Genomic DNA, 26,641 nt, shown 5'->3' with positions numbered 1-26,641 from the left:
AACTTCACAATACAAGTAACGCACGTGAATACAATGTTTAGACTTAAACGTGATGTTGTTCGCTTTCCAATATCATGTCCTTAATAAATCCAGTATTGAGATTAAACATTCCAGATCCATTACACTGGAAGTTTTGTGCACATCTACGCTAAACAGTCCCACATGCCTTAATCTATATATTGTGTTTCCAAATTTATATCAAATCTCGATCGAATACTTACATTTGTATCCATCTACTTGCATTATGCTAACTCGACTTTCTGTCAGCACATGGTTCTTGAGTCCATGTCCATAAACTCCCCGAGAACCCTCCCAACCCCTTACACGCGCGTACACACACCTAATTACACCGACAGGCACTCATTGCTCCCACGTTATACATCCTGACATGTCTTCATGCTTGCCACAAAAGGCGACTATGCTTATAGTAAGAGGCGACTAACGGGATCGGGTGGTCAGGCTTGCTCACTTGATTGACACATGTCATCGGCCCCCAATTACGCAGATCGACGTTCATGCTGTTGATCACTGGATTATATGGTTCAGACTCAATTATTTACAGACCACCGCCACATAGCTGGAATATTGCTGACTCAAACGAAACTCACTCGCATCCTGACAATCATAAGTTCTCGTTTCCACATCCCGACATTCTATACCCACCTCTTAAAACTACGCTATTCTACATCACACAGCCCTATATCCTCTCCCCCTCCACCCTTATTTATACAACCTTCCGTGTACCCCCTCGTCTCCCTGCCCAGTCAGACCCCCTCCCTTGTCTTACCCTAAGGATGCCATCCAGAAGCTGTAGTGAGGCAGAGATCCAAGAGGAGTCCAAAGAAGCTGTGTCTAAGTCGTTGTCTCGACTCCTCTCCGAGCTGGAGTAGCTGCCTGACGACGAGGACGTCACGACAACGCCGCTGTCGGGTCGTAACCTCTGCTTGACGTCCATCTAGAAACAAACAACAAATATATACACCTCAAACAACGACGTCATGCATCTCCAGCCATATCAATCACTACCCATAAATACCCACATACGAACAACCGACATAATAAAAACAAGTACTAGTATATCACATGCAATGCATTGCCTCAAAAATACCTGGGCGTAGATTTTCGAAGCTCTCTTAGCGCAAAGATGGTCTTAATGTATGGAACTTACGACTATCTTAGCGTTAGGCCCTGAGCGTAGATTTTCTAAGCTCTCTGGGCTCTCTGTACATTCGTTAGATAATGTTAATATTGGATACTTACGACTATCTTCGCACTACTGGGAGCTTCGAAAATCTAAGCCCTGGCCTTGATATCGGGGCCCCGTTTCACAAAGCTACTGCAGCGCTACGACTGTCGTAAGTCTATGTTAAAATATAATAGGTTCGACAATCGTAGCTCTACGATAGCTTTGTGAAAAGGGGCCGTTCGAAACATTGGGTTACATGTCAACCCTTAATTTGAAGTTTCACCAGGTTCCCCACCTCAACAAGCCAGTCACTGTCGTACCTGTCCGCGTCTAAAGACAGACTAGAGTATCCATGAACAAATACTCTACGTTGATCAACTGGCCATGATATATGAACGCTTAAAACACCCACATTGGCTTCACTTCATAGCCCCAGTATGATGTTTCAAAAGAATTCCCCGATTCAGCAAGGCCGTAAATGATATGCCTGTTCTGCGTCATCAGACAAACTAGAATATTAATGTACAAACACACATTGAAACTGGTACACAATGCATGACAACTCTCGCCTCAATATAAGCTGGCGACCTGAATTTATAAAGCATAAGTGTTCCTAAATCAAAAGGGCACATACCGTGAACGACCGCAGATATAGGATTCACAGGGAATTCAAATAGAAATTCAATTGTCTAAGTGAGATAATGTAAGCATATATCGTGTTGCTTGTCCACTATATCCATCAATGTCGCAGAATTAAACGTTTGAGACAATACCAACCTAACATCATAGACGAAGCGCACTACAGAACACTGAAACAGGCGGACGTGCACTGCATACTCCACAGAAAACACACACTGAATCAAACTGGCGTAAATCACGGAATGGGGGTTAAAAGAACATTTACCTGACCCGTGTCCACCTTGTAAATTCCTACACCAACGTACATGGACTTGTACGATACATATCAGTACACACACTAAACAAAAGAGTCGTTACGGTTGGGCGAGGTATATCGCCGTGAGTGAAGCAGGACGTTCTGCTGTAGTCGACAAATCTCGCAAGCATAACTGAGGATTAAACCCGAGTGTGCTGTGGACTAAAATCTACTTAAATCTGAATAACCTTGTGGGAAAGTGTGTGATCGCTCCCCAGACCCCCTGCTTAGTTGTGGTCATAATTCAATGTCTGTCTGACTGCGGGGATCTCACCCTCCCTGAGTCGATGGCACTGATACCGTGTCCGTCTCACACCCGACAACCAGGGCTATCCGTCACCGGACACATCCTACACGCTGTTTATTGAACGGTATTATTAAACGTTCAATTCCATGCAGTGTGAAAGGCAACAAAGAGGTATCTATATATTTAAGTACTTTAATGACACTTTAATGTAGACATATGAGAGGCGTTAAAAAAATAAGTGCTCCAAAACGTACCTATGCAATTGTTTTCACTTGTTAAAGTATGTTCCTGTCGTTGTTCGAGTTGGCGTGTCTTTGCGTGTGTTTGTGATCCATAAACCCATGCTTATGATAACGAAGGAGAGTACCGAGCGTCAGAGATCTGGCATGATGATAGTATGGGTTTCGTCCCTCAACCAACCAATCAATTAATCAATCTTTCATTTATTCATTCATTCTTCTAAATTGAGCATAATTTTGATCGGAATGAGTATTTTCAACCATTGCACAAAAAGGGATTCTAAAGACATATCGATTTGAAAATGATAGGCTGTTAAAAGGGAAAAGTGCCCCTGTTTCAGAGTAATAGATTACGAAACAGCTGATTCAGAGTTCAGTAACAATTATTCACTTTTCATACTTCCTTGTTTTACGCCACGCTCATCAACATTCATCCTATGTCATGACACCTATTTTCCTGAGGTATATTCTTTCAAATGACAAATACGAATCTTCCTATCTCCACTTGAATCAACGCTTAATCGTCCACTATAGCATTCACATAACCTTTCAACGACTACACCAATTTATGTTCATTTGTTAACAGCATATCCCAAAACCCAGATCAGAACACTAAACCGACTTTGTCAAAATTAACACATTACCAAATTCAACAGCATATCCCAATACCCAGATCAGAACACTAAACCGGCTTTGTCAAAATTAACACATTACCAAAGTCAACAGCATATCCCAAAACCCAGATCAGAACACTAAACCGGCTATGTCAAAATTAACACATTACCAACGTCAACAGCATATCCCAATACCCAGATCAGAACACTAAACCGGCTTTGTCAAAATTAACACATTACCAAAGTCAACAGCATATCCCAATACCCAGATCAGAACACTAAACCGGCTTTGTCAAAATTAACACATTACCAAAGTTAACAGCATATCCCAAAACCCAGATCAGAACACTAAACCGGCTTTGTCAAAATTAACACATTACCAACGTCAACACCATATCCCAAAACCCATATCAGAACACTAAACCGACTATGTCAAAATTAACACATTACCAAAGTCAACAGCATATCCCAATACCCAGATCAGAACACTAAACCGGCTTTGTCAAAATTAACACATTACCAAAGTCAACAGCATATCCCAATACCCAGATCAGAACACTAAACCGGCTTTGTCAAAATTAACACATTACCAAAGTCAACAGCATATCCCAAAACCCAGATCAGAACACTAAACCGGCTTTGTCAAAATTAACACATTACCAAAGTCAACAGCATATCCCAAAACCCAGATCAGAACACTAAACCGGCTTTGTCAAAATTAACACATTACCAACGTCAACACCATATCCCAAAACCCAGATCAGAACACTAAACCGACTATGTCAAAATTAACACATTACCAAAGTCAACAGCATATCCCAATACCCAGATCAGAACACTAAACCGGCTTTGTCAAAATTAACACATTACCAACGTCAATAGCATATCCCAATACCCAGATCAGAACACTAAACCGGCTTTGTCAAAATTAACACATTACCAAAGTTAACAGCATATCCCAAAACCCAGATCAGAACACTAAACCGGCTTTGTCAAAATTAACGCATTACCAAAGTCAACAGCATATCCCAAAACCCAGATCAGAACACTAAACCGGCTTTGTCAAAATTAACACATTACCAAAGTTAACAGCATATCCCAATACCCCGATCAGAACACTAAACCGGCTTTGTCAAAATTAACACATTACCAAATTCAACAGCATATCCCAATACCCCGATCAGAACACTAAACCGGCTTTGTCAAAATTAACACATTACCAAAGTCAACAGTATATCCCAAAACCCAGATCAGAACACTAAACCGGCTTTGTCAAAATTAACACATTACCAACGTCAACAGCATATCCCAATACCCAGATCAGAACACTAAACCGGCTCTGTCAAAATTAACACATTACCAAAGTTAACAGCATATTCCAATACCCCGATCAGAACACTAAACCGGCTATGTCAACATTCACACATTACCAAAGCTATTAACAATCATAATATGTTTCACCGATCATCGCTTCCGCAATAGTTAACAAATGAACACGATACCACACTTCAGGTGCCTTTAACAGCAATGCCCTGCTTAGAATGGTACACCCCATTCGGACACAATCGGGTTATTCCGCTGCGAGAGTATATAGATATACATATCACTCGTGACAACTCGTGTCACTTTATTAGCATTGAACATTGTCGATTGTATTCAAGGCCAAGTCCTTCCATACCACGTCCAGTAGCATTCCACGTTGGTAGTCTCACGCCAAGAGGCCGGAGTTCACTATAAGCCACCAAAGCAGCGACCCTTTGTGCATAGATAATGAGATTTATGCGTATAAACTCTAGCTCCACGGATAGCCGCGTTGGTGTGGCGAGGCACTTAAGATCTATTCTACCCCGAAATAACTCCGACCTACCCAGGTATTGTATATCGTTCACTAAAACCTTCCTATTGTTTGCCTTGGCCGTCATTTGGCATTGAAATCGAATCAAATATGACCTATACGTACGTTGTTCTACAACTGAATGAAAACCGAATCTCCGTTCCAAAATTATTTCAGGCCCACGACACACCTGCGTGTATGGGGATGTCATAATTTACGTCTTGTCTATGTAACGCTTTTGACTGTAGAAGACGAGTTAATCGGTTTAAAGTGGTTTTAATATTGATTTAGTCTCTGTATAGTCGTTTATGGCCTTATAAACATGCCTGTTAGCACCAGAGCTATTACCATGTCAGTTTTGCTACGTCAGATACTGATAACATCTAAAGCTAAATTGATAGAAAATATACTCATCGAAAATTATAAGGGAACATGTGATATTAGTGCAGAATCCAAACACTGCAGTATCAAAATCTTTATAAAGCATTAATGAGTAATTAGTTTTGTCTGTCTCTATAACTCGCCTCTGTATCTATATCTTTAATCTATTTATGACACCTTTAGTGACACAGTCTTGCATCTCACATCTACCAGTTTAGTCAGTCTAGGTATCTCACCTCTACTACATTAGTCTCACTGTATATCTCCCCTCTACTTGTTTCACCGTCCATATATCTCACCTCTACTAGTATAGTATGTGTATACTCACCTCCACTACTTTAGTCTACCTGTATATCTCCCCTCTACTTGTTTCACCGTCCATATATCTCACTTCTACTAGTTTAGCCTGTCATATGCACCTCAGATAGTTTAGTCTGTGCATTCTCACCTCTACTAGTTTAGTTTAGTCTGTGTATAGTCACCTCTACTAGTTTTGTCTGTCCATATATATCACCTCTACTAGTTTAGTATGTGTATACTCACCTCTACGAGTTTAGTCTACCTGTATATCTCACCTCTACTAGTTCAGTATATCAGTCTATACTCACCTCCACTACTTTAGTCTACCTGTATATCTCCCCTCTACTTGTTTCACCGTCCATATATCTCACTTCTACTAGTTTAGCCTGTCATATGCACCTCAGATAGTTTAGTCTGTGCATTCTCACCTCTACTAGTTTAGTTTAGTCTGTGTATAGTCACCTCTACTAGTTTTGTCTGTCCATATATATATCACCTCTACTAGTTTAGTATGTGTATACTCACCTCTACGAGTTAAGTCTACCTGTATATCTCACCTCTACTAGTTCAGCATATCTGTGTATACTCACCTCCACTAGTTTAGTCTACCTGTATATCTCACCTCTGCTAGTTTAGTATATCTGCGTACACTCACCTCCACTAGTTTAGTCTGTATGAGGCTGGTACTGGCCTGACTCTTCACCGTGGAAGGTCGAGATGACCTCATGCTGCTCCGTTCACTGGTCAGATCCATATTGAGGTCAACATGACCCCCAACCTGTGAACATGACAACAAGATTTGACCAATATTGGCCACAGTGCAATTTATGCTGGAAAATGCGAATGAATTTGGGTGTAATATTTTTATGGCAAAGGAAGTAACAATGAAATGTCAATATGTATGTAGCTGTCCATCTGATCAGTTATATTCAATCTAAGTGTCTTACGACTCCTCAAAGACATTCTGGGACCTACATCGCACGGTAGCTTTAACCACTGGAACACATCAGTAGTCTCTTAATGGGAGAGAGGAGAGTGTGGTTCTGGCCGAATGCCTGAGTAGCGTCCCTTTGCTGTGTCAGTCTCCAGTTATTGGTGTTTCGAATCTCGGGTTAGCTCTGCTTATGATGCTTGGTTTGTGACAACATAACCATGTATTGTAGGCTTCACCTTAATTCTAAGGGGCTTCACATAAATTCTACGGGTCTACACCTCGAACATCAATTTGGAAATCCCTTACAAATTCAGCCTTCGTTTTCACAAATCACTGGTATTGCTTCTCTATCTTGACATTCTGAGGAATATGTACCATTTCTTAAAGACGCAATGAAACTGAACTATTGCTCGAAGCTGAATTTTGTTCAACGACTGAGTGTCGACGAAGACATCGAATGAGTGAACCTGTTTATCAAACTGCAAAATGCTCACCTGGATTCCGGGCTTGGCGCTATAGACCGCCCTCCGCGGCCCAGCTGGTGACTCGGCCAAGTGGACGTCTATTGCTGACTGGAGCTCCTCCCTCGACACTTGACCACGCCGTGACCGTTCTACCAGGGTTTTGGCAAGTTCAACGTTGGGGTCACGCACGCCCTGCAAGAAGAAACGTTTGCCAAACCTGTAACCCCGACATCAGAGCCAACATAACCAACAGCTATGTTACAATACTATCAGTCGCACATCAATAGGTAACATCCTCCGGCCTTGATATTGAAATTAGGAAAATCAAATATTATCTGTACTATCCCAAGGCACGTTGAGGCTCCAAGGAAATCAAGGCTTGACCTACTGTATAACACCGTTGGTCGAAGGACCTACATTAATAATTGGAGTTTTTCGAGGTTCGGTACAACCACAAAATGACCAAATAAGGCATACACACGGTTTCAGCTCTTACATCGAGATAACGGTACGTTCGACACAGCGATGTTTGAGAGTAAATGATAGGTGCTTAGAGACTGCAATGGGGCGAAACGTGTGTTTAAAGAAACAACTATGGCGAGAGGTGAACAGAAATCCAGCCTGGATCTACTGGTACTCTGCGTACTGCGCAACATGCCTTGGGAACCGGTCACACGTAATATTCATTACCGATATCATTGGAATGGCACCATCTGTGGAATCTAGAAATATGGTGGTTACAGATGATCCTCCGAAATCATGTTTACATATGACTGAACTTTGTGAATACGTCTTCTGTATTTTGGTATTATACCACTGAGACAGCCCCGCCCTCCTACTGACTGCCATGATGTAACTCTTGGATACGGTTTGCGACTTTCTCAAACGAGACTTGGATTCAGTAAATGAGACGTGTATCCAGCAAACGAGACTTGGATTAACTCACAAGCACATCTCAAGAAACAATCACGCTGAAGACGCCGGTTCGATTCCCAACATGGGTACAACGTGTGAACCCCATTTCTGGTGTGTCCCGCCGTGGTATTGCTGGAATATTGCTAAAAGCGGCATAAAACCAAACTCACTCTTTCACTCACTCACTCACTCAAAAAACCAACGCTTCTTATAAATACAATGCCTCGGTTCATCCACACAAATTACCATTGTACCCATTTGTACGGCTATTCTGACTGGGCTCTTATCATACTGAACTATTTCCCGGGGGGTAGAGTAGAATCACAAGTTCTCTAAGTTCCTTTCGTAAGCCACCGTCTGTGATCAAAGAGGCTGCCAACAAAGAATATTAAAGAGTTGTGTCAACTATCGGTATCTTCACAGAAGCCTCTGGGCGTTCCCTCTGACTCGGGCATGGCCCTGGTTTCAATTAGTTCCCTCAAACAGAACACAGCTCCGTACTGACTGAACTGATTGAATATCAGTTCATTTGGCCCAACCTTTGAAACTCTGGAAAGTCCATTATGAATTAGCTCTGAATGTCTAACGCTGATCTGACTGGACGAACTAAACGAAGATCAAAGATAGTCTGGCCAAAACATCCAATTCCTATAACGCTATATTGGAGGAATTTTCTTTTATGACAATTCTAATATGTACTGGATTATTAATCTCGATCATTAGATGAAACGAAGTCATTCGTGAAGGCGACACAAGCAGTCTTGGAACACCAGCGAATACATCTACTTGGCAATTAAATTTAAATTGTTAGTAAATACCAAGAAATAAAGTAACTGAACAATAAAACTCATAACTGGTTGAGATCAACAGGCATACATGCAGTGTGACATAATACAACTCTCGTCTGCTGACCAAGGTCGTCTGTCGTTATCAGGTGCAAGAAAGAGACGTAAGAGTTCAGTCATGAAGAATCAAATGCATACATGCATACATGCAGTGTGACATAATACAACTCTCGTCTGCTGACCAAGGTCGTCAGTCGTTATCAGGTGCAAGAAAGAGACGTAAGAGTTCAGTCATGAAGAATCAAATGCTTGTGCTCACACGAACACGAACGCTGATTGCTCCTTGCTCCACTGGCTGTCCAAGTAACCAACACACTTTGAACTATCCCGACAACAAAAACATATCCTCTTGTGTATGTATACATCAAAATCCACGTCTGCTCCGAACCTTCTCAAATGTTGATTATGACACCTCACTGAAATATCCTCCACAGCACAAATGAACATCTCACACTACTCCCGGACGAAAGAAGTTCTACCCGATGTTGAGATCAGTTAATGTGTCATTGTCGTCTGCTCGGAATGTCTTCTGCTGAAGTCTCAGCTTCAAAGTATCAGATGATAACTAGGACTCCTTACTTTATCCGGCAAATTTCTTTCCACCACATAAGTGAACATTCGAACTTCACATTACACCACAACGAAAGGCGTTCTACCAGGCACTGCGATGAGTTACTGTGTCAGTGTCGTCTGCTCGGAATGTCGTCTGCTGAAGTCTCAGCTTCAAAGTATCAGATGATAACTAGGACTCCTTACTTCATCCGGCAAATTTCTTTCCACCACATAAGTGAACATTCGAACTTCACATTACACCACAACGAAAGGCGTTCTACCAGGCACTGCGATGAGTTACTGTGTCAGTGTCGTCTGCTCGGAATGTCGTCTGCTGAAGTCTCAGCTTCAAAGCAGCTGTCATCTGGCAATACCATCTACACCACTTTGGTTAAGACTCGCGTCAGATCAGGGCTAATTAAACAAGTCCGCGTGGGGTCTTGCCACTGGTGAATGACAAAAAACATGATTGCCACCCGTCAGTCATTTTGATCACATAATATGATTGTAAGATTGAGCGTGACCATGGAAGCGATTTCACCAATCGGTCGTGACTAACAGTAAAATTACACCTGCTCTGTAAACATCCCATTGTGCATTTGGTATAAGGCTAAATGACTATCAGTGCACGGAGAGTGTTCGGGGCGAGAGGGTGCATTTAGCCACGTGCCTACACACTGCTGCGTTGCCAGGGGGTATATGAGAGTCTGTATTGACAGTATGGCTTCGCTTCTTTCTTATATCCTGATGATCTGATCCTACTTAAAGGCGATCACGCCGCATTACCCACACTTCGTGGTGAGAAGTGGTCCTGTGTCGTGACAGAATATTGTTTGGTGGACACCAGGGAATGATGAACTCAGTTGACTGAGGTATCATGTATACCCATTAATCTGCTAGTACGACACTCAACGACAGAGGGCCTGGTCGTCGCACCGAATGGGTGAGTGAGTGGTGGGGATGAGTAGTGGGGTTGAGTGAATTATTGATTGCGTGAGTAAGTGAACAAGTGAGTTTAATTTTACCCCGCTTATAGCAATATTCCAGCAATATCATGGAGAGGGACACCAGAAATGAGCTTCACACATTTTACCCAAGTGAGGAATCGAACCTGGGTTTTCGGTGTGACGAGCGAACACTTCAACCACTAGGCTACCCCAGATAGGTAGTGGATGTTACCTAAACATATGTCTGCGAAGTTCATAGTATTATTGCTTGAACTGAAATTGAGTATTCCAGGTACATGGCGGCGGTTTGTAAATAATCGATTCTGGACCAGATAATCTAGTGATCAACAGTCAGTGAGTGACTGAGAATGAATTCCGGCATACTCACAAGTACATTTACACGTCTAGAATGGTTTCGGATGACCGGGAGCAGGTCATCTAAGGTCACGCCTACGCGATTCCGAGTTAGGACCAAGGATAAAGCATCCGTTAACTGCAGACGAGAAAAAAATAAAGTGAATTAGATTATCCTGTGGGTTATTTCTACGCGCCTCTGCGAATACATGAACCGACAAAAGTATACGCTTAACAATTTGATTTTTAAAAAAAAGAAAATTTTCAAACATTTTGAAAATATCGATGCATACCAATCTACAAAGCAAAATGGAGAATTTTTTAGCAATCATCTACTAATACATCAGACAACAAAACCACAGTGACTTTTGCTTTTGAATATTTTTGTTTACAGTTAGGTAATTGATTCATAGAATTATTGGAATTTCATTTGACTTTGTACAACATACACGTACCTGTTCAATATTTGGTACATCTAATTTTGGGCCGGTGCCCTTAGCCCATCTGCTCTCATTTTCTGACGACGACAACAATTCATTAGCACCCATTACGTCACTTCCGCTTTCACTTAGAAAACCAGCTCCAGACACTTCCGCCTCTAACTGGCCCTCTATCCGCTGTAGATGCTCTGCCAGAAAGGTAGACAACTCCTGCCTGGTGAGCGTAGCCTGTCGGTAGTAAAGCCCCTCGGCAAATTGCTCCTCGAACGCCTTCAGCTTCTGCAAGGAGTAGTAAGTGATTTCAGTATGTAATTTCATAATTGTCACGATACATCAGAGTATCGACTTGCTATGGACATTTCTATTGTAAACCTATATGGCAGATACAACCCGCTCCTCGTGTCTATCGAACTGATATATCTTTAGATCCTTTGAATATGCAAATTAATTTTTGTAACATTTGGCAAACGGGAACAAAACCTTTCTGGTTTGAGTTTATGAAACCTGACTGAATCTCATTTGATGTTTGGAGATGTACTGCGGGATATAGGTTTAGGCGTGTTTCCTGACTCCGGTATAAAGTTAGAGTTCTCATTTCGTTTCAGCATATGAGATACCTTTTGAGGTAGGTCTGTCTCATTTGACCTAACCCAACACCCTCTTCAAATCAATCCTATCGGAGTAGCAGCTCATATTTCAGTAAGACTGCAGAACAGTGAACAAAATGAAATCAAAATTCTTCTATACGTCCTAATGGCGTCAGCGTTGGTGAACTTACCTCCTCATCCGGGTCCTTGTTCCAGCTGGAGGCTGGTTCCGACGCTTGCCTGTATTCCAGAACAAGGCGTGTGAAATTAGACCGGTAACCCCGTACAAGCTGGACAAAGTCCCCCATCTCTCCGCGACAGTCCTCGGATGCTGCCTTAACTCCCGTCCATAATTCCTCTTCTAGTTCTGTAATGTTCTGTTGGGGGGAAATTAAATTATGATTCATTTTGACATTCAGACCAACGTCCCCAGACCACCAGCACGGTGACTATCATCTTACGTACGCTTAAATATACGATAGCCTTCGATATTCGTTAGCCTATCATACGCTATAGTCATGACAGGTCGTAATGGTGCGAACACTTTGTGGATGGCCCCTGGCCCATCATAAAGGGATCTGAGTGCACACTGACGTAACACCTATGTTTACAAATTGGACAGTCGTAGCTGAAGGGGGCCTATGTATTCAACAGAGACTTTATTGTATTGTCGTACGTGGCGATAAGATTTCTTTGTCGAATGAAATCATGAAACTTAGAGTCGTTACGCTATGATCCCTGTTTAAACGTTCTGATTTTGTCATTTAACATAAATTTACGACAGGTAAGATTCCTTTTGGAACAGGGACTAGATGTTGTGTCATATACAAATCACTCCGACATTCGTGTAGTAAGTAACATCACGGTGACTCATGCAGGAGTATCCCTATATCCCTGGTGGCATATACTTGTAGCATATACTTGTTTACACTCTCTGTTGTATGCTACGATTGTTGTGTGAAACTAAACCGAGGCTAGAATACCCTAAATCCCATGATCATGTTTGGTAAGAAAGAGTCGAAAGTAGTAGTGTGAGTGTTGAAATGTGCTCACTACTTGTTGAAATAAGGGGACGTAACTACGCCCATCTACGACACTCGAAAAGAACGTGTGTGTGGACCACTTCACAAGTCACTCATATCTACTTATGCTGAACACGAAGTTGAGAAGAAAGAGACTAAAGTACGTGATATGTGAGGTGAATGAACGCAGAATTTAACGCAGACTTCAAGAATTAACCAGTTATATACTGACGAGGGAAGAAAACCAGAAGTCATATAAATTTTAGATGTTTACCATTCTGGTGAATCCCTTATGGTATGAGGTTCTAAACCTAGAAACATAATCTGAGCTAACCGGGATCAGAACATACGATCATAGGTTCCTGGCGTCACCAAGGGAAGCAACTCTGTGGGGTGAATTGCGGCGCCTTGGACGGCGTGACAACATCCCCAACTACACTCCCGGGCTAGAAGGGCTTATACACCTCATGAACAACCACAGTATCACAGTATTAGATATCGGCTCTACAAAGAGTATAAAGTGGCATTTTGGTAATCAGTTGCTAATATTCAGGAACATATTTTTCTCGCATGAACAGTATTATGAAAACAGATGTTATAATGGTGCTGTCAAACAGGTTTAAAAAACAGGGCCATGCGAAGCACGCCAGTCAATGTTAATGCATTCGTGCTCGTTACATGAAATGGTTGGGATGTTATTTAAAGGGTGTCTAATTTTAAAAAGAAGCGTATCGAAGCAGGGGAAAGAATTTAAAACCACTTCACAGCAGGCATGCTAATTATGGGAGTCATTCCATGTCTTTCTTCCATTGGAATTATACGGCATTTAAAGGAGGTCTCCGTTTCAGACGCAGAGGGAAGTGTAACACTGCATGCGTATTAGTTGGCATGCATCTCTTTTAACTATGAGTTACATATGATATGGCATGAAGCTGTTCATGCACACTCACACAGCATCCGGGAAGAACACATCCACCACTGTGAAACATTTATCTGTCTTCGGATTTAAAACAAAACAGTGCATGGATGAATTATAAGGGTCCATTTCAACAGTTTTCTGCAATATTCCACCGCGGACACCATGACCAAGCATTGGTACCCGTGTTGGAGCTTTCGGTATATACAACGAGCGCTTTGACTAAAACTCATCAGACGGCTATCTGCACAAAAGCGTGTCTGGACTACACAACCCAGTGATTAACGCAATGAGCATCGATCTATGCAGTCTGGGTACGATGCATCAACGTACAGCGAGAGCTTTAACTAGAACTCTTTAGACGGGGATCAGCACATAAACGAGTTTGGACTAGACAACCCAGTGATTAACACAATGAGTTTTTGTATTCAGCTTGGGTACGATGCATCAACCAAACTACACGATCCCGTCAGTCGACTCTTACGAGAAACGCGGGTTGCGAAGACTAATTCTAACATCAGTCTTAGATGGGTAACGTATACTTAAATAGCGTGTTTGGAGCTTGATTGTCATTAAGACGAATGTGTAGTATAAGTATGCTTTAAATACCATCCATCTACATAAACACGTTGGATTTCAAAGAACTGCATCGTTTTATTAAATTACCAAATACTTCTGAGAAAACGTGTTGGTTTTTTTTAGAACAAATTAACATTTTGTTCACCTTACCTTTCGTATAATGTTAGCAGCATCCGAGTTAGTAAAGACACACCAATCAGAATTAGTAGAAACTGGATCAAACAAGATTATACTGGATATTGAGCGTTCACTTGCTTTCTTGGCGATGTTCACATCGTGAACACTGCGAACACTAAAGCTGCCATAATCACGTGGGTCACGCGTAACGCTCGAGTCTAATCTCCACCAATCATCGTTCAACCCTCGTCCTTGTCCATACTGGAATGGACCGGTTTCGTCCGGTATGGACAGGACGTCGGAATCTTCACTGTCAAGGTCACTGTCAGTAGCGTCACTGCTCAGGCCACCGGGGGAATCTGTCTTCCGGCTCTTCTCCGTTCCGGGTCTTCTTCTTCCTGACTTTAGGCCCCTCCTCTTCCTCACGTTAGCACTCTTTGGTCTCACCATCCGTGTTCTAGTGGGCGTGGACTCTTCGTCTTCTTCCGTGATGGCGAACTCTGACAAACTGTGGTTTCGCCTGAGATGAAGACGGTAGCTGTTGCCATGGTCCGACGGCGCCATTTCCGGTCGATGTCGCGATCCCGATCCGTACAGCAACCTCGGGGTGCCTGGACCTTCCTGGTTCGACTCGAAGAAGTGACGCTCCAGTTCCCTCGCGTCCACTCCCCCGGGGCGGCCCCTTCCGACCTCGGAGATCCCTGAGTCATGGGAGTCGGAGAGCGCCAAGCCCTCCTGGTCATGCCTGGAGATGCTTGACCTGACGGCCACCGTCGCCGGACCGTTGCACGTGCTGAAGCCGCTCCCCATGCCGTTGTCGCCGGGCGGCTACTGGGCGTGGGTGGGTCGTGGGTTGGATAGTGTCATATGGTTTTCATGCTGAAAACAAAATATGTACATATAAAAAGTTAGACTTCCACTTCACATAAATTAACATGTTGTTGATCACTGGATGGTCTGGTCAAAACTTTGTGAGAGGTATTATCACTGAAAATCAGTCAATATGTTCGGGCTTTTTCAAACGTCCCAACCAACAGAAAATCCAGGGATCAACATCATGAGTATCGATCTACTTAATTGTCAAGAAGGGCAGCGAGTCTGACCACAGAATTCCCATTTACGACAAGCAAGGGTTCGAATGTGTGATGGTAATCTAGACATTTTACAATTTTTTTTTCAGTTATCAACAGCGACTAGAGTGGAACGTTCATTGTCTGCCTCTCGGTAAAGATAACACACGCTGTTCAATGGTCGAAGCACTACAGATTTCTCACCAAGAAATGAATGATTTATATACATATGACGCCGATTTGAAAACCATGGCTAATATCGGCCTTTTAGCTCGATTTTGTTGATGCACAGGTACTGTACCCATATATCGACAATCCACATCAACAAAGTGTCATCTCAACGCTACGTAGACAATATATGGTATCAGAGACCATATACCGATATATGGTATATACGGTCTCTGATGGTATGTATGGAACCTTTGTCAAAACAGTTCTTTAATTCGTCCAATGATCTTTCTTCAGAGGTTGACATTTTATCTATATATCTGTTTTCAAGTCTCTCCAAGTGATATTTGACAAGAAAAGGTTACTACCTTAAAAGTGCCTAAGGACCATATAACTATGTGTTGACATGAACATAGTTTACATGACTGCAATTTGAAGAGAGTAATGTTAATCAAGGGGAGGTAACTCTTACAAGCCTACTACGTACTAACGTGTTTCAAAGCGAACCAAAACCTCCGCATAGAATTACACGTACAAGCATGTGCCCTTTGACTGAAAGTGTGATTGTAATCTTACCTAGTTTCGATTAATCATAATCGACAAACATATCAGCAAATATAATCGAAGTTATGTCATTAATCACATCGTAATTTCAAATGTTTAAGAGCTCAACAGTGTAATTGTCAATACAGCAAATTATTACAGAACCTCGTACTTCATACTGTGTGTCACGTAAGAAATGGTGCGTGCTCTCTTCAAGTCAACGCCCTAACTCGAATCAAAACCTACCCCATTTCCACCCGTTCCCTCATTCCGCGGTGATCCAGATACCGTAATATTTCATAGCTGATATACAAGTATAATCGCTCGTGAATGTGATCATTTATACCATCGATAAACATTTCTGTGGACCCTGGGAGACTGGGATCTGTCTTTCTTATATGGACCTACGCCCGTATATACAGGCTTACACACCAGCAGACTGACCAATAGGCGCTTACACGTCATTTGGGTCAGTGCAATACTACATTACTTCGAGTTTTTTTCGATTAAACTTTGAAATTGCAAGGTTGTTAGCTGCCTGACCTATTATTTATCTACAAGGAATCATTTACTCTGACTATCTACCGTTGTTAGAGCTGCTCTAATCGAAGATCGAATAGAACCCAGTATGTGGCCCTACCTGCAGACAACTATTGTATATCAGTAAAGACACGAGAGTGATCAACTCTAATCTGTAGTAAAAGGAGCAAGATCGTTAAAACGGGAAATGGGTTTCTGTTAAATTCACTTTGATTTGTATGTATAGTTTGGCATGAAATGCATGTGAACGCTGCCTCTGTTACAGGTCATTGGCTCCCTCCCTCTGCAAGCAGTCTGCGTTCTGCTGTTTATTTTGTTGACAGTTACATAGACAGATTCTTTCATACAAATGCATAAAATCGGTGATTTAAAATGTGATTAGGTTGTCTGACAAAACATCCACTTGCAAAGTTTGAGATCGATTGGATCATTGGGTGAAGAGTTATTTACAAAAACCCGGGTCCACATGCATTTCATGCCAAACTATACCTGCTTACAGGACTCGGATATGCATGCTAAAGTCTTATACCGACTTACTAGAGGATGGTGGAAAACCCTACCTGTAAGTGTAGTTCAGATCCTAATAGTGTTTTATTGTATTTTCTATCATCATCATCATCGTCGTCGTCGTCGTCGTCGTCATAATGAACAACATCGCTGTCGTCAACGTCATCGCGGTCATCATTATAATCATCGTTACCATCGACGTTATCAGTATTATTATTTACACTTTTCCAATTTGGGATTACATTATATTCTTTCAGATAAAATGTTAACTAGTTTAAACTATTGCCCCCCATTCATGCTTGCTGACACTGTTTATTCTTTACTTTCTAAAAGGAAAGAATCGAATAGTCTTTGAATGTCATTTAGAAGTGTAAATACATAAGAATGAAGATTTTATGGATATCAACTTCTTTATGAGAGAACACAACGTTTCGGAGTTAATGCTTACTCCTTCATCACCTGATGAAGGAGTAAGCATTAACTCCGAAACGTTGTGTTCTCTCATAAAGAAGTTGATATCCATAAAATCTTCATTCTTATGTATTTACACTTCTAAATGACATTCAAAGACTTGATACGACATCAACATGGAGATGATGCAGTCACATCCATCAACAGTAAAATCACCTGATGAAGGAGTAAGCATTAACTCCGAAACGTTGTGTTCTCTCATAAAGAAGTTGATATCCATAAAATCTTCATTCTTAAGAATCGAATAGATTTCATTTGGCTTTCATTTTTCCTGACACTACCGATCGTCAATTTCAGAACTTTCTAAATGTGGGATGCTCTTATTTTCCAGAACTTGCTCTTTGTAACAGAAATAAATCTGATAAGTGAAAATACATCAACTAAAACCGAAATTAAATAATATTTAAGTATGTACAGCATGTAGCGTAATGGTTAAACGTTCGTTAACACGATGGAGATTTGGTACCCCAATGGGTACACTGTACAGAGTGCGAAAGAGCTAGCCCGTGACTAGTAAGAATCCATTCGGACCAGGAAATTTCCACAGTCACTGGCCCAACTCACTAGTGAATTATCACTTCATTTCGTGAATGTTTCAGTCTCTCCGATTTGTTAAGTTCTCAAAAACTTTTTAATCATGCAGTATTATGCCCTGATAAAATATGAAGAAACCCTTGTTTACATTCAAATTTCGGGCTAGTGAATTATCTTGTGGACTAGTAATTTTCAGGCACAGCAAAATTTGGAAACTATTTCTCATACTGACTCCGTATGGTCTGTTATTATCACAGCGGAGCGTGGGGTGTTGGGGGATTCACAATCTGCCCGGATGCGTGGAATCAAACCCGGCCTTGGAGTGACGCGTGACCGCTTTAAAAATCAGGCTACCCGACTGCACTCTCCACAGAGTAACCTTTGAATAACGGTATAAGCATAAGTATAGCTCGTATGGCATCTCATGGCGTCCCGACTCGCATAGAGTATCTCATCGTTTGCTGTCACTCGAAGCTCTACAGTTATCAAGTGCAATGTTTGTGATAGTGCACCTATCACCTCGGTGTGCGTAAGTACCATACAATATGCATGCCCTATCTCAGTAGAAAAGAGCTGATCTTCAGCAATCAATTATTCAGGGTCTAAAGTGTTCAAATATATTTCTCCGAGCTCGTTTTCACATAATCTACCTTGTCATTTGATAACGACTAATCTAAATAGTAGGGCTATCCAAGGTGTCAAAGAAACTCACTGAATTATAACGTGATTTTTGGGTATAAAATGAGAAAAATCCTTCACAGCGAACAGACATAATAACAAGTATCCACGGTGTGTTTAATTGCTTAAAAGGTAAATTGCTACACGGAAGTAGTCTGCAAATCTATTCTGGACAAGACAATCCAAAGATCGACATCGATGACGTGTCAACCAAGTCAATGAGGCCGGCCATCCGATCCCGTTAGTCGCTTCAAACAAGTTAAGGTTGCTCTAGATCATTTCTAGCCCGAATAAATACAGCGCGGTGCTCTACTCGTACAAGTAATTCTAGTACGCACAATTATGAACATCTGCAAAGAATGGTAGCAGAAAAATAATCATGATGATAAGCACTTAATGGCTTTGAAGACTGACCAGTGTTTTTGGTGTGCAACACACTAACACGATTGTTCGATGTCAGTAAAGTCCAGTTTAAGAACAACAGATAGTTACGACTCAAATTACCTAGCTATCCTTTTCATATAAGTGTGTCTATGAAAGATGGAAATACCTACATCTGAGTATTTTATTTGAACTTCTGTAAGCAATAAATCTTCAAGATCTTGCGTTAACATTTTAAATCATTGAATGCTTTAAAACATGTTACTAAAAACACGACGATTCAGACACGACTGCATGGTTGTGGAAATGCTATAATCAGCGTGTGCGAATTCCTGTCTAATAGTAACGATATAGTAACACTTTTGGGTCAGTCTTGTCAGTCCTAGTACACTCTACGTCACACTGGGATTTATTACAATTTATTTATACCTGTCTTGGAATAAGATCGTTTTGTTTGGGTTTTTTTAATTCTTTAAAAAGGGTTTGCTCAAAAGGACCAGCATAAATTATGGGACGACTGAAAATAGGTCTGCTATGATAAGGGCATGGCGAGTTGACAAGTCATCTGCTTTTTAAAACGCAACAATATATTAGATAGGTCGGGTGGCTGTAGCTTATGCCGGCAAGAGAGTTCACGTCGTGCTGACCCTCAACGGTCTGCTGTTGACACTGTCGAGTATGTTATAAAGCGTTTGATTTCATCGAATGTTCATAGATTTTCTTTATCTAAAAACACAAGCTATCTAATCTATTACAACTTATCGAGACCTACTGTTGACATGTCATACAGTAGCTTGGCCCATATTTGGCGCCCAGACAGGGTGTGATTTAATTCCTATATACTTCCACGGAAACACTGACGAGATGTAGTCATATAATCGTAGAGTTATTTAAATATTCCTTTTATCTCAATCACTTAGGTTGTGTTGACAAAATGAGGAGGTCAACTGACGTGGTCATAACGGACACATTAGTGAACCCATGAGTGACCTGCCCTACATACTGCCCAGTATGATCAATGTTCTACACATTGGCCTCAACACTGTTCTACACATTGGCCTCAACACTGTTCAACACATTGGCCTCAACTCTGTTCTACACATTGGCCTCAACACTGTTCAACACATTGGCCTCAACACTGTTCAACACATTGGCCCCAACACTGTTCAACACATTGGCCCCAATACTGTTCAACACATTGGCCTAAGCACTGTTAAACACATTGGCCTTAACCCCGTTCAACAAATTAGCCTTAACAGTGTTCGATACATTGACCTTAACACTATTCAACAAACTGGCCTTGACACTTTTGAACAGTTGTACTCTGGTCTTAACACTATTAAACACACTGGCCTACGGTTCAACACACTGGTCTTAACACTATTAAATACGCTGGCCTTCGGCTCAACACGTCGGTCTCAACACTATTAATCACACTGGCCTTCGGTTCAATACATTGGCCTAGACATTCGCCTTCTCATGACTCAATGCATTGAGCTTCGTACTCTTCAACACAGTGGCCTCCACCTAGGACTACATTCTGCTCAACACCCCAGCTTACTCGGACTACACACAGGTCTACTTAGCCGCCCACGCATTTACCTACACACTGGACCCGTGAAGGTCCCGGGGTAGAATAGGCCTTCACCAACCCATGCTTGCCATAAAAGGCGACTATGCTTCTCGTAAGAGGCGACTAACGGGATCGGGTGGTCACTCTCGTTGACTTGGTTGGCACATGTCATCGGTTCCCATTTGCGCAGATCGATGCTCATGTTGTTGATCACTGGATTGTGTGGTCCAGACTCGATTATTCACAAACCGCCACCACATAGCTGAAATATTGCTGAATGCGGCATAAATCTAAACTCACTCACTCACCTACACGCTGACCAACTCAGTCGTGCAATGAAATGGCCTCGACTTTTCCCAATCGGCAGAGTTTTCTTGTGATGTGATTTCTTCACCAACCTGCACAAATTTCAAATCCAGTACATATGTAAGTGCACTGTACAGTAAACTAGCCGTGACGTCGGGGGTCACACTGACGTCGCAATATGGCGACCGTAACACAAGATAACGCCTCGGTTTACAATGCCACTGAGGCATTGATCTGCTGGAGATATGGGTGCAGCTCGAATCGCTCTACCACATGCTGGGCCATCTATGTTATATCACAGAAGGCTTGTATATTCTTTTGCACTGTCTGCCATTTGCCTCAGGAACGGTATATACAAATGCAACATGATACAGGTGACGTGGAACAGTGAATGTTGGCTGAACATGTGATGTATAGCTAGCGGAAGAGAGAGTGTTGGTTTCCCAGAAATGGACTTCCACATTAACAATGCTCGGATTCGACCAGATGTCTTCGGTATGACGAGCAAGGGGGAGAAGGGAAGATATTTTAGACCAGTAAATGTCACATATAGAATATATATGCAAACATCCAAAATAACATAAGTGAGTGAGCTGGACTTGACGCTAAAATAGTATTCCCTCATTCTTCGTGCCTGGTTAATATGGGAGGAAAACCCGAAGTAATGCAGGTATCACATGTTTGCACTTTTGATGAAAGACACCAGCAAGGGTAACACACGGAGGCATCACCATTTCAGAGTGCTTCATAAAGACACGTTAATGACAAAATTCGGAATTGTACAATTGTACAAAATCCATAAGGATATGGAAAAGATATTGCTAGCTTATGTAATATCTTTCAGATAATTTCTACGTAATATAGAGTAATGTCGCTTCACTTAATGAGACATAAAATTAGCTAGAAATATGGACAACGTAATTATTACAAGAGACGAGTGTGAACCAGCAATAGACTCATCCAACAAGAAACTAAAATATAAAGCTGCACAGATACACCTTATGTCCTCATCTACCTGATAGCCACATTAGCACATGCAGGTAAGCAGGTCAGAAGATAATTGGTTCAAAGTTCACCAAAACAGTTTGTAAATTGCGCTAATGTCGTGCCCAAAATATTTTCTTAATTTCCACAATGTGAACTTGCCCTTTGCACCTCGTTTTGGCTCTTTGAAAGGATCTGTAATCGTAGCAGGTGCGTCACATAGCCACTTTTCTACATATGAAATTACCTACTTGATTATATCATTAAGTCATTATGTATTCGGTCAAATGTCAATATTTTCCCCGCTAAAACACACAACGGAATCGTTTACCTCTTTCCACATACATATATCCTTGCAAAGGCAAATGTGATCATATTCATAATGGTCTTATAATTACTTATCAAAGCTCAGGGAGAAAGCAGAGAACTCGGCTCTTTAAAGATTAAAGGTATACCCATTTTATTAACTCAAGATGCATTCCGCATGCTTACTAAATTATTTTCAAATTTTACAGTTAATTTTATCCCATTCAAAAATCAAATTATAATTCTCCTTAAATTTTCATTTCCTTTGAGAAGCGTATGCGAATTTAAGGCGAGATTTTCGTTCAATAAATATATACACATTAAAATGTGGTGTCGACAGTCTTGCGCGTCTTGACACCTGTATAAATTTTCATATATGAATGTTTGTGATCCTTATCTTCTGGCTAACGAATTTCAATTCTCAATAAATTATGCAATTGTCATTTTAGTAATTGACTTTAATCATAACACTAAGTGACTTCACATTTGGATCTGAAAGACAATTAATAAATTTCAGTTACATATAATTTTAGACAGTTACATTGTTTCCATCGACTGAAATAACACAAAATGTATTCGCTTCAATAAAAGAGAATAAGATCCAAGTAGGGCCATGCGATAATTATAGTAACACGCCATTAACACTTCAAACACCAAATATATACCTGCTCCAACTCACCGAAAAAAATACAAAGATTATTAGAAATTTACATTTACAGGGGATCGCAAAATATTTTAAGCAGGAACATAACATACACAAGCTACGGTGTATTAGGCTAGAATCTTGTGTACGTTACATTGCTGAATTCTATTACTTTTCCGAGTACTGATCACAATAGTCAATCATTCTCGTTTTACGCTCACTTTTTCATTAAATCGTATGTGTACATAACCTGTTTATATTGGTATTTATTATACACCACTGAGAGAATAATACTGTACAAAAACAAATGAATTCTCACAAGAGACAGAACTTCATAAGTCTCCCAATGTCTTAAATGTTAACGAGGAGCTTGGATTTTACAATTAAAATTAAAAGTTTATTTTGTTGCGTAAACCATTGGTTGAGTAAGAACTTCCAAATCTGTTTTCGTTAAATAGCTTTTGGTCATGATGACCTAAGAAAGTATAATTTTACTCACGTCTAGGAATACAATGCACTTGAGTCTGCAGGTAAATTCACCCGATATTATCGCAGGTGAATTGCACTCTTAGTGTCAAAGTCAATTATCCAAAATTGTCAGCAGTTGCTCAAACCCGATATCCTCACCTCGACACCTAACGTCCACGGTTGTCAACAAACGTCCTCTACCTAACGATATGTTGGTCTCGAACAGATTACCGTACGGTGTTGTTGGGTGGATTAGTAGCGGTGAGATTAAGAGGCAGGTATATCCGATAATCCCAGATTGATAAAGTCTCTATCAACCACCTCACAGGTCTCAAATCTTCACCCTGACCAAGATTCCACGACTAGTCTATCCCCACACGCCGCAGTCTATGTTAATAAACTGTGTATACACCTGACCCGATAAAATCTACCGCGCGTGGACGCCACATTGTACGGAGTTTTTAAGCTGCTTACTGCGAAACCTTTTCAAGTTAGGAGTCGGGCACTTATCGTTTCGAGAGGAGAAAATGTAATTAATGCAGTCCCACGTCACTTCCGGTTGTTGTAATAATCTTATCGGGTTCGACAAAGTAAATGCACATATGGCTGGTGTCTGTACAGTAGCAAATAACGGGGATAATTGATCGGTTTTTTTGTGCGTGAAATTCCCAACATGATAAGCCGAGCTGCTACGGTTGTATTCTACTACCATTAACCCATTGTCGTTTCATGCACGGAATTTGTAACCAAATCTGTTGAATAAAGATATGCGTTCCGGTGTATCTATAAAGAGGCCAATTGGCGGACCTGTTCATGTCGTTCAAAATATATTCTGCTTGTCTGCTGTTACATTCTTGTAACGTATATCGATCTGGAGTCAGTGGAGGTTCGTGCCCTAATTAGAAGGCAAAGTCACAGTTTCGTATGGTGGTAATGGGAGTGGTCAAGACCGATATTGGAAATGGACACTAGGTTTTAGGCTCCTGTTATAGTCTTCCCCCAAATCATTCACATATTGTGTCTAGGCCAAAACAATAACTGTCTTATTTAAACATGTGCCTGTGTAGTTGATAGTTTTATTGTTTGTTTGTTTGTTGTGTAACTAGTCCTCAGCTATATTCCAGCTATTGCGGCGGTCTGTACATAATGGAGTCTGGACCAGACAGTCCAGTGATCAACAACATGAGCATCGATCTACTCAGTGGGGATCCCGCTTCTCACCTCTTAACACAAGCATGAGTTACAGAAGGACAGTTATTCCCTGGATCTGGACGGATCGTATTATTTACTATATTTCTTGTTGTATGTATGTGCTGACTGTAATATTGAAGTGAATTCTTACCTATTTGTCAGTTTGTACACGGGGAGATCTGAATACAACCGAGCAGATTTTGTACACTCAGCTCATACGCCAATGCCAGAGAATAATCAGTCGGGAAACTGGAGAAAGGCAATTAGAGAGACGAAAATTCTAAAACGAACCACTGAAAAGACACTAAACGTTTGGGGACACAGAAATACAGGCTTCACAAATTTTAGCCATATGGGGAATCGAACCCTGGTCATCGTGCAAACGCTTTAACCATTAGGCTAAACCACCGCCCCACGTGAGGTTGAAGGGTAATATCAATAATTTAAGAAGTCCCTTTTTTACACTCAATACACTGTAGACGTACTCAGAATAGACAGCTGACGTGTCATATACATATATTCCTGACTCAGCACTTTCCTAAAACATACATACAGTGTAATCATAAAAAATAATACATGCGCAATTTTCTATTTTAATCACTATCACTAATATTAAAATATTGTTTGAATTTGAGCATAAAAGACTTACTATTATTATAGTTTTCAATATGAAAATTGTGCGAAAGCTTATGGGTGGTTAAAACTATTACAATCACACCTTTGCCCTTGTCAATTGAAGAGGTACATGTTTGTGATGAAGGTGTCCGAACAATGGACAACTGGCAAACAAACATGGCCCTCTTACACATTCCTTGAACCAGCAACCGCCAAAAGTTCGTAGATCAATCTCAACAAATCGGTCAGGTATAGATCATTCTAGGGTTATTACTTTACAGAATCGTTTGAACCCCAAATGGAAATTCAGATCCAAGGTAGACATTTTTTGGAACTGAATTGGACACAGCGCGAACCATGAACGCTTGACTTGTCAGACTGTATAGGTTTATAGACTCCCGTGGCAGACAATAGACCCTGGACCTCATGTACTTACACACCTCGTATCACAACACGCTCCTGTAGATAATATTTCATGGATCTTCTTTAATACACATTCTGAAAGGCAGTGTACAAAGACGAATGTCGGGAGCAATTGTGGAGACATTGAAACATGGTGGTCTGTGAGATGTCATTCCCGGGCAAAGGGTTGGAAACCAATGACAGGTATTATATATGGGATACCTAAATACCCATAGCTTTCCATATACTGACGTGTTATTGGGACTTCCCTGCTCTCGGCAGGAGAACTTCTGATTCAGGGTGCATTAAGCGATATACTTGACACTTATGCGTTAAGTGAGCGGTCTTAGTATATTCAATGCATAGATTTATCGTGAACAAGTAGACCGGTTGTAGTACGAGAGAACGCGCCACTGGGCCAGTTAATTTAAACACAGAGCATATAAATGACTTGACACTGACGTGAGTTTTACATAAAGCAAAGGTGTGCGTTGATCGTTGAAATCAGTGTAGTTTTATCAAGAACTTTCACGCAATGAACAGGTTATAGCAACATGTTATGAACTTAAGGTGTGCATCATCAGCTAACGCTCACAAGATCAAAGCGTGTCTACATCCCATTGATGCTGTTGAAAACTTCCATATACCAATACTGCGTTCATTGATCATGCAAAAAGATGGATTTGAAAATCGCTTAAAACGAACTGGATTGTTTTACATAAAATATTAATATAATAGAACTGAAATATACTAAATGTTCGTAATTTTTTATTGTAAATGCGAAAAAACGATTTTGTGTTGGATAATTGGAAAACCCCGTTTGAAATACACGATTATAATAATGTACGTCTTTT

At 41.1% G+C, this 26,641-nt stretch overlaps 1 protein-coding gene across 1 annotated transcript in view; it reads right to left on the bottom strand.

The window, feature by feature from the left end:
• The window catches only part of LOC137296749 (uncharacterized), a 62,707-nt gene that overhangs the window by 6,266 nt on the left and 29,800 nt on the right, over positions 1-26,641 (bottom strand). The window contains exons 2-8 of the mRNA XM_067828591.1: positions 14,441-15,286; positions 11,965-12,150; positions 11,202-11,465; positions 10,781-10,885; positions 7,164-7,325; positions 6,391-6,513; positions 788-955 (exon numbers count right to left, since the gene is read on the bottom strand). Of these exons, the coding sequence (XP_067684692.1) occupies positions 788-955; positions 6,391-6,513; positions 7,164-7,325; positions 10,781-10,885; positions 11,202-11,465; positions 11,965-12,150; positions 14,441-15,217 (1,785 nt within the window). The 5' untranslated portion in view covers positions 15,218-15,286. The remainder of the gene's footprint in view (positions 1-787; positions 956-6,390; positions 6,514-7,163; positions 7,326-10,780; positions 10,886-11,201; positions 11,466-11,964; positions 12,151-14,440; positions 15,287-26,641) is intronic.

This window comes from Haliotis asinina, chromosome 9, assembly GCF_037392515.1.
Source record: "Haliotis asinina isolate JCU_RB_2024 chromosome 9, JCU_Hal_asi_v2, whole genome shotgun sequence".
NCBI lineage: Eukaryota > Metazoa > Mollusca > Gastropoda > Lepetellida > Haliotidae > Haliotis > Haliotis asinina.
Note: the sequence above shows the minus strand (reverse complement) of the source record. Positions and strands in the feature narration are given on the sequence as shown.